This window comes from Struthio camelus, chromosome 11 (genome assembly GCF_040807025.1).
Source record: "Struthio camelus isolate bStrCam1 chromosome 11, bStrCam1.hap1, whole genome shotgun sequence".
Taxonomy (NCBI): domain Eukaryota; kingdom Metazoa; phylum Chordata; class Aves; order Struthioniformes; family Struthionidae; genus Struthio; species Struthio camelus.
In genome coordinates, this window is record NC_090952.1 from 26,115,815 (window position 1) to 26,128,696 (window position 12,882).

Genomic DNA, 12,882 nt, shown 5'->3' on the forward strand with positions numbered 1-12,882 from the left:
TCCCATACCCCCAAGCCCCTCAGTCCCCATACCCCCCATACCCCCTATAGCCCCCCCAAGACCCCATAAACCCCCCATACCCCTTAACCCCTCAGTCCCCATCCCCCCGCATACCCCCATAACCACCCCATACACCCAAATCCCCCATAAATCCCCCATACCCCCAAGCCCCTCAGTCCACGTACCCCCCATGCCCCCCATAATCCCCCCAAAGCCCCCCGGTGCCCGCCCCGCGCTGCGCCCCCGCCCGCCGCCAGGGGCCGCCAGCGCCCGCAGGGCCGCCCCGCGCTCCTCCCGCCGGGAGAGGGGGCGCTGCGCCGCGCTGCCTGAGGAGACAGTCCCCTCCTCTCTATGGTTCCCCGCGCCCATCTGCTTCCGCTTCCGGTTCGCTCCTTCTCTTCGGGCCGCCGCCGGCAAGATGGTGAGGGCGGGCGGCGGGGGGAGCTGCGGGCCGCCCTCTATCCGCCGCCATCCGCCCCGGCGGCGGCGCGCTCCGCCCGCCCGCGGGCCTGCCCGCTGCGAGGGGCCGCTGCGGCGGCGGCTGGGCCGGGTCTGGGCGGCGGGGGAGCCGCGGGGCCCTGCGCGGTGGCGCGGGCCTCGCTGCAGGCCCGGCCGGGGGTGGCGGGGGCGAGCGGGGCCACCGGCCGCGCTGACGGGCCTGTCCGTTTCCCCCCTCCCGCAGGTGAACGTCCCGAAAACCCGCCGGACCTACTGCAAGAAGTGCGGCAAGCACCAGCCCCACAAGGTGACGCAGTACAAGAAGGGCAAGGACTCGCTCTACGCGCAGGGTAGGCACGGGCGGGCCGCGGGGGCTGCGCTGCCGCCGGCACAGGGGCCCGGCAGCCCGGGTGGGCGCCGCCTCTGCCCAGGTGGGGATTTTGGGGCCGAGCGTGGGGCCGCGGGAGAAGCGGGGGGTGTCGTCGTGTGGGTCGAGGTCTGCAGGGGTTTGATGAGAGCACCGTTGCGCTTTGCTGTCGGTTGTTGCCTCAAACGAGCTGTTTTCTGCTGTAGGGAAGAGACGCTATGACAGGAAGCAAAGTGGCTACGGTGGCCAGACGAAGCCCATCTTCCGCAAGAAGGTGAGTGCTGCCTGTGGCAGGAGGATGACCTGAAGCCCTCTGGGCTATCCATGCACCCTGCTGGAGGGGGACGGATCTGGTCTGTGCTGCCAGCGCAGACCCCTGCAAGTGTGGGCAATGTGAGAAAGTGTTTCCCAGCTAAATCTGCTCTGCTCCTTGTTGCTTCTTTATTTCATGTAGCTGGTTATGGTGGATTGATGTAGGTTGTGCTTGCAGAGCAGGCTCTGCAGGGAGTCCTAGAGCTTTAGGGGAGATAAGATTTGTGGCAATGCTGCTTTAAAAGAAGTGCTATCATCATGGTGTGTTAGAGGGGAAGGACATAGTGAAGGGGGAAAAAAGTCTGTTATTTGTTCTCCTTATGGTTTGGAAGTGTCAGTAGATTATCCTTGAAACCCTTAGCAAGGTGGTGAGGCTCCCTGCATAGTTAGACCCTGACAAGGATTCTTGCAGGTGCTGCTGAACAGCCACCTCCTTAGTCTGCAGTGCGCTGCCTTCACAGGAACCTGTATCACTGAGCTAACCCCTGAGGGAGTTAGCTGCGCTAGGTGTTTCCTGAGAGGCTCAGAGCAGCAGTGGAAAGACGGCTGTGTTATCTGTTACAGATGAGACAGGGAAGCCCAGTAGCTGTTGTCCTTCCTCTTCAGCATACGGGGTACCTGGAATTTTAGTTTTACAGCAAGTTTTCTGTTTTTGTCTCAGGTGGTGCCTCCTCTGTGCCCCCTTCCCATCCCCCACTAAAGACAGGGCAGGGTGGGGGCAAAACCCATGATATACACAGTGGGGAAGTGAGATCTGATAAAACAGACTGACCTACTACAAGTTAATGTTTAGAAACTTGTTTCAGCTCAGTGTTGCAAAGGCCCAGTATTTTACTGGAGGTTTTCAGAGAGCCTTCCAGCAAGAGGAGAAGATTAGGCAGCAGTTTTCCCAGTAGACTTTATGCCAGGAACTAGGAGTGCCTTTCAGAAAACGCATCTGCCAGCAGCGTATGTTAACTTGGCTGCCTGCATCCTCTACCTGTAGGTGTATTTTTCTTTCCACAGTTAACATTATGTGGATGATTAGCTAAGGCTTCTAATTGGTTATGGCTCTGCCCAGCTGCTGTGACAGCCTCACAGCTTTGGATACTTCCTGCTGAGTTTCATGTAATTCTTCAGTAGGTGCAGCTCTGCATTCAGTACATAGTGCCCCTGGCCCTCCAAGTGAAAGTATGTCAGTGGTGCTGCTCATAGGTGCTTCTGGCTGGCTTTCTGCTGAAGTTCTTTGAACCACCGCTAGGTTCTGTTCTCCCACGCTTTGCAAAAGAAAGGCCTCTTCCTTGGTGCACTCCCTGAAGCAGGTTTCCCCTTTAATATCACTGCTGCCTGCAAGAGACTAGCCCTGCTCCAGTAAGTGCTTTGACTGGTGTTCTTTATCGTGAAGCACTGTGAGAAGGTAAAGATCCATTTTGCTCTTGTGCTGATCTTGAAGGTACCCTCTAGTTCTTAATGAGTGAGCCTGACTGTGGTGGTGTCTTTTGCTTTAATTTTCAAGGATAAAGCGCTGAATCTTCAAGCATACAGATAACAGGCTTTTCCCTGCCAGAGGCAACTTGCCTGCTCTTGGGCGTTCTTCTCATTGATAAGCCTCTGCTCTTCCCCTCCCAGGCTAAGACCACAAAGAAGATTGTGCTGAGGCTGGAGTGCGTGGAGCCCAATTGCAGGTCCAAGAGGATGCTGGCCATTAAGAGGTGTAAGCACTTTGAACTGGGAGGAGACAAGAAGAGAAAGGTATGTTTGTGTGGTCAGTAGAAGTGGGGATTTTGATGGTGATGAACACGACTGTGTTGGGAGAGAGATGCTGTCACCAGTGTAGGCAGTTGTTGAGCACTCCCAGACTCCTGGGTGAAAGACTGTATGTCGGTAGCCTCTCCCATTCTGCCTGTTGTTGGAGGAATGGCTGTAGAGGAGTGTTGACAGGCCAAAGCTCGTTTGCTGCTCTGAGGTGATCATGGTTTGGGAGAGGGTGAGATTCAGTGGTGAATATACTCACTCTATCTTCCTTCTTACAGGGCCAGGTGATCCAGTTCTAGGCTCCATCTTACTCATTGTTATGGACCTTATTAAAGTATTTGGAAACACTCGATTGCTCCTTTTTGTATATCTCCTCTTGTTGGGGGTGGGACTCACAAGTGTATCAACCCAAGAGGAAGATGTTTTTTGCAAAGCTGCTTAATAGATTAATGGTTTGTGGTCTTGACCGCTTATGAGCGTTTTTAGAGATGTTCTGCTAAAGATCTCCTTACTGCGTTTCCAAGAGGTGCTGTAAAATAAACGTAGGATCTGAGGCTCTGACAGGTTTTTGTACCAATAGCTTCTCTGTGAGAGCTGTGTGCTGCAGCTCTTCCCCAGATGCATCACAAATTTCAGTGGTAAAAGGCTGTCCTCAGAAGAGGCTTCCCTCCCCCACACACTAAATTTGTACAGCTTTTATTTCATTTAAAACAGCTTGTATTTCTATGATGTTTCTATTTCAGAAACACTTTAAATCTCTATAGTGGATTTGAACTGTTCATAGACAAATTAGTGACTGACAAATAAAATCCCTGTTCTAGTGCATAATTGGCTGAGAGGACCTTCCTCCTCTCCCAAGTGCTTGCCCTAGAGGAGAGGGAGAGGCAGGTAAGATTACTGGTACCTGGCAATGGTCCCTTAGGTCGCTTCCAGCCTCAACCGTTCTGTGATTCTGTGTGACCAGAGAAATTTGAACCTCCCCTACCCAGCCCCTGAACTTGGTTCTAGGCTCCTCTTTATAAACAGGGAACACTTGTAGTGACCTAAGGGGCGTTAAGTGAGCTACCTGCTTTAGTTCATCTGTACCGTTAGGCAGTGGTGACTTATGGCAGCTCAGCTGGGACCTACCTGTAGTGACTGTGGGCTTCATCATATCTCAGTGACTGAGCTTCAGGTACCTGGTCCCTCAGCTGCGTGCCATCTTACTGGAAGGTGACTGCATGAAAGGTTTCAGCTGCCTGGCTCCTGGGTTAGGTTAGGTGCCAACAACAGTCACAATTCTCTTTTCTTCTTAAAAAGAAGAAAACCAGCACAGGTCCATCAAATGAATGGTGTCTGATAAGCAAAACCCAAAACGTAGTACTTCCGAGGACAGGCTGCCTTGGACAATGACAGAATAAATCAGCTTGGGAAGCAGTGTGCTGCTGTTGAACAAGAAATCTGTTACTGGGTGCTGGGAGCCCAAGGAACTTAGGATAACTTTTCTGTAGTGGGAATAGAGCTAAAGGATGGAAAACATCTTGTGTTTTCTTAGGGGTTGAGAGATCTGGTACAGAGCAGTAATGAACTTGTGTTTTTGTTTATTCAGTACGGCTAGCTAATGTGACTAGCGTTTTGGAGCTCCTGCAGCTGAAGTTGCTTGAAGCAGTGGCTTTGGTGGTCTCTGCCTGTGGCTTGGTCTGCATGGCTGCATCGTGTCAGTACTGCACCTTTTCTTTACCAAGCATTGCCCAAGTAACTAAGCTTAGTGAAAGTTGTCATCTCTTACTGTAAATAAGGTGGCGTTGTTTCCTAAAACGAGATTTAATTTGAAATAGCAGGCTGTACTTACAGCACGACTAAGAAAGCTTAGCCCTTTCTACAGGCATTTTAATTCAGGCTTTTTAGATCCACAGAAGTGAGGACAAATCAAGACATCCTGATGAGCAGCCGTCAGAAGAGAACACCTTTGTGCATGCTGTTTGCAAAAGTGATAAAGTAGCTGTTTCCTATATCAGAAGAACCTCTGTAACTTAACCTAAAGGTTACTGCCAGCCCTAGAAAGGCACATCAGACCTTTCTGGAAGGGAGTTCCCTAAGGAAAGCAACCTCCCTGGCACCATGGAGGGTAGGAGGGGGAATTCTTATCCAAAGGGGAGTGACACAAGCGTTCATGAGGACAAGACTTCTGGGGGAAGGAGGAATGCTTGACGATCGCTTCTAAGGCACGATACTTCAGCCACATGCGTACTAAGCGGAGAGCTGGCAAGAAAGCAATTGCTCAACGCAGTGATCTAGGCCTGTCCCTGAGTTGTCAGAAGGGGAAGGGGGTGACAGTGCTCTGAGGAGGACATTGGGTTTCTTCAGGAGGGATAGGAGGAGAGGCTTTTTATTCTTGGAGTGAATGTAACTATCTCCCATCTTGGCAAAGCAAGAGCAAGGCAGCAGGGGTGTTTTTCCTTACTTGTCTTTGAAATGCTCAAGAGGAGCTATAGGATGCTGCACATATACTTTGCATCTCTTCCATTACTAGTGGCACTGGCTATTAACAAAGGGGTTACTGCCCTGCTGAGGCTCTCGTAGCCCCTTGGAAAGGGGAGTTAGGTGAGATTCTAGAGAAAGTGCAAAGAGAAGTGAAGCAGTAACAGTTTTTCCTGTTACCCATCATTCCATTAGGAAGAGATATTTGGTGTGTTAGGTAGAAGACTTGAGGTCCACGTAGAAGCACTTGAATGGCGAATACCTGAGGGGAGGACAAAGGCATCCCCCTTGGAGGCATGAGATGGTCTTCCTGTGACAAGAAGTCTAGAGAGAGTTCGAGGCTTACAGGAAGTTCGTCTTTGAGCCTCCTATAACGCCACCACTTTCAGCAGCATGGTGCCTGTTGGGTTCACCTCTACGCTCAGGGAGGAGACCCAGTTGTGAAATCCCCAGTCTCTGCTGGTTGGCAGGACCTGCTGGACAGAGCACATTGGGTTGCAAGCCAGCCCGCTGCCGAGGAAAGTGAGGGAGAAGGTGAAGTTACGAGGTCCCCCAATTTCCTGCCGGTTCAGCACTGCCACAGCATAGGCTCTGCCTGACAGAGGCCGCTCCCACAGCTCAAAGTTGTTGTCCTGCCAAGAAGAAAAAGCCAGGATGTGCATCAGGGCAGGCAGAATTCATGGTCGTTATGCCCGTCTGCTTAAGCAGGCTTCAGGAACGAATGGGCTCATTGGACTTGCATTCCCAAATCCTGGGCTCTCCTCTGTGCGTACCCCATTTGTCCCCAGTGTCCTCCCCCTAAGGAGGTAGCTTCCCATGGCCCAGACAGCACCCCTAGCCCCAGGCCCTGCTGCCCTGCTGTACCTTGGTGATGCGGTATCCCTGCTTGCCCAGTGGGTCCTGGTTGATGGCAATCACCTCTTTGTTCTGGAGCAACCACTTGGCCTCAGGGCTAATGTTCCGCAGGTCATTGGACATGAAGAGGGGAGCGGCCATGATAGCCCACATTGCCATCTGAGTCACTGCCTGGTCCCAGCTCAGCCCAAAGTTTCCAATCACTAGCTGTAAACACACAAGAACGCCTGGTAACAGTGCCTGCCAAGGAGAAACTGAGTCACCGAGGTGAATACTGAGAAATGACAGGATGCTGAGGGTGGGACCCCCTGTTACTCTGGGGCCCGGTTAGATAGGCCCTGCTCTGGCAGCAAGACCAGCTGGCTGGGAAAGGTGAGACAGATGACTAAGGTGACAGTTTAGGATGACCCCATGGTGCAAGTAAAGAAGGATCCTTATCTGGTTAGGCAAGGTCTGGCTCTGGAGGTAGGTCAGCGCTTCTGAGAGTTGCTCCCAGGGTCGTGCGTGTGTTTTGGCTTAGCGCTGCCTGTAAAGGCTATGTTTACACAGAGAGTGCTTTCTTGGTACTGTGGGTAACTGTCCCAATGCCATGTGCTTAGAAGATGCTGTTCTGCTGCAGTGCTCTTTACCTTCCCAGCCAGGTGTCCCTTTCATGAAGTTCTTGATCCCAGGACCCCATCACAGCCTTTGCCCTCACTGTTTCTCCTCTGAGTCTCTTTTTCCCCATCCCAGCTGGATAAAGGCTTTTCTGCTGGTGCTGCAAGAGAGATTGGTGTTGCTGTACTTGCCATGTCAGGATCATTCCAGCCCCCTGGCCCAGCTATCTTCACGATGCTGTCCTGGTGAATTGCTGTCCAGTCCAAGATACTCTTGATGCTGCTCCAAGAATCATAGACATCAAAAAAGTTCCTCCAGTGATTGCAGTACTGCTTGATCTCGGTGTAATTGGGCTGCCAAAACAATTAGTGCACTTAGCCAGAGAGCTTGGCTGTACAAGAACAAGACTGCATGCAAAGCTAGACTGGATTAGGCATATTCTGGGGAGAACTGTAGCAGTCTCTTCTGTCACCAGCTATCTGTGACGCTGGTCACGCTGGTTCCCTAAAACATGTTTTGCACTGAGTGATGCCAGTCTTGTCATGCACCAGACAATCAGTGCTATTCCAATTGCTTCCGTTGGGAGACTAGCTGGGGCCACCTACCTCTGTCAGAAAATCCTCCTGGACCCTATTTAATTGAAGGTGTAATGAGGCCAGTGGGATGAAACTCTTACATCCTAGTAAATTACTGTTATTTCTTGGGTGGACACCCTGCACTGATTAACGCACTAAACTCTCTGTGGGAGGGAGTGGCTGCATCATGCATGAAAATGTGAGCAACATGTCAATCACGGACCCTAGCTGGCGGACGTTTGTTGGTAAACAGTACAGAGAACTCCTATATATACTCTTCTGTGTGTTTAATAGGCTGTTCTAAAGTCTCCTGAGTCTGCAGCACTATGTACAACTGAGCCTCCTGAAGGAATAAGGCTGAGCTATCAGCTAGCTGGTGTGTCTTGTTGCTCAGTTCTTCGGAGACAGAAAGCAGACGGCTGCTGCTGGCCTCTTTAGCATGCTCCAGCTGGGCTGTGCCTTCAGCAGCGGTCATGCTGTAGGATCCTGCTAAATCCCTGAGGAGGTCATTCCTTTTCAGCAGAGCACTAACTCATCTCAAGGCTACTTCAGGGCTCTGGAGGAAAAGTGTGGTTTTCTTCCACCTTGCACTCACCTCCGTTGTCAGACCAGAGAGCAGCAAAAAATTCTCCGGAGGCTATTTTGCAGTCTTAATGCTTTTCCTTGAACTGTTCTTCCCACTTCATGCACTGCTAGCCCCAGGATGAGCCCTGAGAAACGCTGCTTACCTGCTGCACAGGCCTCAAATAGAAAGGCCATTCACAGGAGTACACAATGCTTCTTCCAGTCTTGTTCAGGGCCAGAGACATGTTCCTATAACCTAAAGGAACAGGACAGGCAGGGGTTACACAAGCTGCCTGAGCAGAGAGAGGAACGGATCCAATGTCACAAGTTTGGGTTTCAGTTCAACGTTTGCAAAGTCAAGGCTCAGCATATGCTAGTGGCTGAAACACCCAAGGGAAGACGGGGGAGTTCATAATCTGCTGCCAGTCTCCTGCCTCTCGAGTAAAGGCAAGCTCCTTTTTGGCTTTGCTGCGGGTCATGGGCAGTGTTCTTGCTCTGAGCCTGCTGATGTCCCTGCACATACTGCTACGGGTTGAGGCTGCAGTTTTGCTGTGTGGCATTTTTTCCTCTGGATACCTGTCAAATACAAGTTGCTATTTATTAAGCTGCTGGGGACAGCTTTGGTGGTTAATGTTGCATATATCCTTACGAGACATTTGTGCCGTACGGACTGGGCAGGAATGCAAAAGTGATAGCTTTATCCTATCCTTGTCCCCAGAGAGCCCGTTAAGTCCCTTTAAATCAGCACAGAGAGAATGAAGACTTTGCTGTCTCTCCTCGAGCTGCTTCGATAAAACTGGACTGTATCTAGCTTACAGATACGCTCTACCGAGAGCTTTCAGCTGAACTGTCGCTTCAGGTGCTGTCTGAGCTGTGCTCCTGGCCACAACAGCCAGCATGTGCCAGACCAACTGGCTTTGATGGGATTGTCACTTGGGCAGGTTGTTTCTGCCAGAGAGGCAGGACTGTGTCTGCAGGTTTCCTGCTGCCAAAGCCTGTGGTGCTGACTGTGCCAGCAGGGACAGCCCAGCAAAGAGAAAACCATCTTCTGAGTTGCGTGATTCTTGGCATAACTCTGCTCAGGTGGCATTGGGATTTGCTTGTACTCAGAGAGGGTCTGTAGGTGAACCTCCCCCCCCCCCAACCCCGCCCCAGCACAGCAAGGAACTGAGCTTTCAGCTTCCGATTTGCCAGCCTGCATGTAAATGAGTTCTGAATTGGCATTTGCACTGGCACGCTTTAAAATGAAAATCCCGATAGGTTTTTCATGCCAGAATTCTCTCGATTTCTGTCTGTTAAAAGCCCTGATAACTGCCCTTTTTATGGCTGATGCAAGCTGTTTTGGCTTAAAGCTGATCCATTATGACATTGCCTTCCCATAGGGATTAAGGGTTAACTGTGTGAAATGCTTTGAGCTCTCCAATAAAGGCACTCCAGAAGGGCAAAGCCGTTGCTGTTCTAAGAGCTGATGCAGCAGTCCGCACAGAGATCCCCAGGAGTATGCAGTCGTGTTTCTTTGCTCAGTGTGATGCAGCCTCTGGTAGGAAAAGGCTGCTTTTTCCAGCCGTACAGGCAAGTGAAAGCCCCAGGAGGCAGTAGGGGGAAAGCTGAATGCATAGATAGAAGCCACTTAGGCTAGCAATAGTTGCTACCTTGGAGAGAGCTACCTTGGGCTTGGGAACACAACCTTATAACTGCTTTTGTAAGCAAATACCTTAATGACTATAGTCAGGGAAGAGCAGCTCCCTGGAACCTGCCCCTCGCTGGAGTTCCTGCTGACTGCAGAATGTTCCCAGCTTTCCACACAGCACGGTCTCAAGTCAGTACACACCTTCTGCCAGCAGCTCCAGCGTGCCAGAGTTGCAGCCGTCAAACTTGAGCAGGTCCACACCCCAGGAGGCGAAGGTTTGGGCATCCAGCTCGTAGTGATTGTAACTGCCGGGGAAGCCAGCACAAGTCTTGTTCCCGACATCGCTGTAAATTCCTAGCTTCAGCCCTTTGGAGTGGACCTGAGCTTGCAGATGGAGAGAGAACTGGAGATTAAGTAGCCACGAGGCAGGAAGAAGCAGAGTTGAGACAGCAAGAGAAACAAACAGCCCACTTCAAGAAGCAGGGCCTTAACTCAACAGCTATGTAGCAGACTCCCACAGAGCCATCCCTCTCCTTCCCCTGCTCCCCCAAGATGAGATCAGCGTGACTGCTCGTCAGATCCCCATCTGCTGTCATTGCCCTGACAACTGGCATGGTTCAAAGCAGCGTATAAACAAGGACCAAACTTTCTCTCCTTCCACAAAGGTTGTAATCCCCTTTACCATTAGCTCAGAAAATTCTTACAGATAAAAGGTTAGCCACCAGTTCCCTAATCTTATTCGCAGACTAAGCTTGGTGTAAGCCGTTGGCAGATGCGGTGTTTACAACTTTCCGAGCAGCTTTCTGCCTAGCAGCATCCTCAGCTGCAGTGGATTGGCACTCACGTAGTCTGCCAGCTTGCGGATCCCACTGGGGAAGCGCTCGGGGTCAGGCTGGAGCCTGCCGCGTTCGTCCCGCGTCGGAGCCATCCAGCAGTCGTCGATGCAGACGAACTCGTAGCCTACGGCCTTCCAGCCTTCCGAAGCCATCGCGTCAGCCATGTCCATGAACAGCTGCTCGCTGGGGGCACCGAGGCACCGTCCCCGTGCGCGCCAGGTACCGACGCAGCCAGGGAACAAAACAGAGACGGCGGCGGCTTGTTTTCTAGCGCTGACGTTACAACCGCCCTGCGTTTCCTCGCTGCGGCGTCTCCGCCGGGGCACGGCTTTCAGGCGGGCGCCTCGGCGTCGGCCAGAGTTTGCTCGCCGCGCTCTTGCGGCCGTGTAACGGGGGCCACGGGGCCTGGGCCAGCACGCTCGGCCGGCCCCGGCACGAATCCCTCGGTGCCGGTAACTGGGGCCAGTCCCCGGTACCGGTGCCCGGGGTAACACCCCCTCCCGGTACCGGTGCCCGGGGTAACAACCCCCTCCCGGTGCCGGTGCCCGAGGGAACACCCCCCCCACCGCCGGTGCCCGGGGGAACAACCCCCCCCCCCGGTGCCGGTGCCGGTGCCGGTACCCGGGTCGGTACCTGACGCAGCGGCGCGGATCGGCGGCGCAGTCGGTGGCGCAGAGGAAGCGCTCCCAGTGCAGCCAGCCCATCGGCGGCGTCCGCGCCACGCCGTTGTCCAGCGCCGCGGCCGCCGCCGCCAGCGCCGCCAGCGCCAGGGCCCAGCGCGGCAGCACCCGCCACCCCGCCGCCATGGCCGCCGCCGCCGGCACGGCCGCCGCCGCCGCCGGGACGGGCAGCCCGCTCGCCCAATCGCGGCGCGGCCTCCGCCGCCCTCCGCCAATCGGAGCCGCGCGGCGCGCCGCGGCCCGCCCCCCTCCCAGGCGGAGGGCGGTGCCGGGCCGCTCGGGCCGCTGCCGCCGAGGGCGGGGAGGCTTCGCCGCGCCCGGTAGCGGCCCCCGGCGGCGCCGCGCCGTGGCCCGCTCGGGTTAAGGCCGCGGGGGCGTTAATTTACCTCAGCGGTCCCGGGAGCGAGGGGCCAAAGCCGCCTGTGGGGGCAGCAAGGGCGGCCTGCCCACCGCTGCGGCCTGGCGCGGCCGCGCTGCCCGCCGGCGCTCGCCTCCGCCGGGCCCGGGGCTGGGCGGGGGTCCGGTACCCGCCGCCGAGGGCGAGCGGGGCGCGCACGCCAGCCGCTTTTTGGGGCGCCCCGTCGGGCCGGCCGCCGCGCTTTCTGCCCTGCCGCTGGCGGGCGGCTCGAGGGCCTCGAGGACGCGCCGGTCTGGCCGCTGAAGCGGCGTCTCCCCGCGGCCTGGGCGTTTCGGGGCCGAGGGGAGCCGGTGCCCCCCGCCGCCGAGGACGGGCAGGGCGGGCCGTGACCGCCGGGGGCCGACGGGGCGGCCCGGTACGAGGCGGCCGACAGAGCCGGTCTGTGCGAGCCGCCCGGCAGCACAGAGGGAGATTGATGTCGGCCGGGGAGCGCGGCCGGCAGCTGCGCGCCCTGCCTGCCTCCCCTCCCCGCGCGCCAGCCGGCGACGGGCGCCCCGGCCCCGGGTGGCACCGCGGCCTTGGCGTCAGCCCCCCCCCTCGCCCACCCCCGCCGCAGCTGGCAGCTCTCTGAGGCTGGCGCCTGCCCAGCCAGGCCGGAGCAGCCGGGGCCCGCGGGGAAGCGCCTGTCCCGTCCTGTCCCCCCACCCGGCACGCTCAGCTGCGTTCGGGCGTCTGAGCTGTACCTCGGCGCTGCAGACCCCCCCCCTCCCCAGCCCCAAGTCCTGTGCCCCTAGCCAGGCCCCCCCCCCCCCCCGGGCTGGGGACCGCTCGGCAAGGCCAAAACCCCCTCCTCGGCCCGCGCGGGGCCTGCCGTCGGGCTGGCGTTGCCCATCCCCGCTCCTTCTTCCCCCCCACTCTGCGGTTGCCCAACCTGCTCCCCCCCCCCCCCCGGCTGCTGTTTTTCCCCGGCCGCGAGCGGGGAGCCGACCTCCGCCGGGGCCGTGCGCGGGGTCGGCTGCCGGCAGCGGCTCCGCGAGCTCCTCGGGGGCCGGCAGAGCCCCGGGCGCCGCCAGCGCGGCTGCTGCTGGCGGGGGCGAAGGGGGCAGCGCGTGCGGCCGAAGGGACCCCGGGGAAACGGCGGGGGGCCGGGAGCATCCTGCAGAGCCGGCGGCGGCGGAAACATCCCTCCTCCACCGCCTCCGGCTCCGAGCAAACGCAGGCATCTCCCACGCCGGCCAGAGGCGCTCGGCGGCCGAGCTGCTAATGAAACGCGACAGTCACTGCCAATTATGTCAGAAAAATCACCGATGGAGCTAACGATATTGAGACGTAATTGCAGGCCAGGGCTCGCTCCTCCCTCCGGCAGGGCTCCTGCGCCCGCTTCCCGCCGCCCGAGCGTCCTCCCCGTGCGCGGGATGGGGGGAGCTGGCTGGGGACAGCGGCCCCCTCCGGAGACCGTGGGGTCCTTGGCAGAGG

At 56.4% G+C, this 12,882-nt stretch overlaps 2 protein-coding genes across 2 annotated transcripts; one reads left to right on the forward strand and one right to left on the reverse strand.

The window, feature by feature from the left end:
- The first annotated feature begins 286 nt into the window (after positions 1-286).
- On the forward strand, positions 287-3,201 carry RPL36A (ribosomal protein L36a). The gene is made up of 5 exons (XM_068956733.1): positions 287-421; positions 683-788; positions 1,012-1,079; positions 2,726-2,848; positions 3,130-3,201. The coding sequence occupies exons 1-5, from the start codon at positions 419-421 to the stop codon at positions 3,148-3,150; spliced, it is 321 nt and encodes a 106-aa protein (XP_068812834.1). The 5' UTR covers positions 287-418; the 3' UTR covers positions 3,151-3,201.
- GLA (galactosidase alpha) lies at positions 1,900-11,190 on the reverse strand. The gene is made up of 7 exons (XM_068956732.1): positions 11,002-11,190; positions 10,377-10,551; positions 9,734-9,911; positions 8,067-8,158; positions 6,955-7,116; positions 6,176-6,373; positions 1,900-5,943 (listed from the first exon to the last, which is right to left on the reverse strand). The coding sequence occupies exons 1-7, from the start codon at positions 11,172-11,174 to the stop codon at positions 5,680-5,682; spliced, it is 1,242 nt and encodes a 413-aa protein (XP_068812833.1). The 5' UTR covers positions 11,175-11,190; the 3' UTR covers positions 1,900-5,679.
- Positions 11,191-12,882: the final 1,692 nt, after the last annotated feature.

What these genes read in the sequence shown, in the direction of transcription:
- RPL36A (XM_068956733.1), top strand. An exon ending in AGCCCATCTTCCGCAAGAAG is followed by an intron (nt 1,080 to 2,725) that starts GTGAGTGCTGCC and finishes TTCCCCTCCCAG; the next exon opens with GCTAAGACCACAAAGAAGAT. An exon ending in GAGGAGACAAGAAGAGAAAG is followed by an intron (nt 2,849 to 3,129) that starts GTATGTTTGTGT and finishes TCCTTCTTACAG; the next exon opens with GGCCAGGTGATCCAGTTCTA.
- GLA (XM_068956732.1), bottom strand. Translation starts at nt 11,174, where the DNA reads ATGGCGGCGGGGTGGCGGGTGCTGCCGCGCTGGGCCCTGGCGCTGGCG. An exon ending in ATTTGAGGCCTGTGCAGCAG is followed by an intron (nt 7,117 to 8,066) that starts GTAAGCAGCGTT and finishes TTGTTTTGGCAG; the next exon opens with CCCAATTACACCGAGATCAA. An exon ending in AGGGATACCGCATCACCAAG is followed by an intron (nt 5,944 to 6,175) that starts GTACAGCAGGGC and finishes TCTTCTTGGCAG; the next exon opens with GACAACAACTTTGAGCTGTG.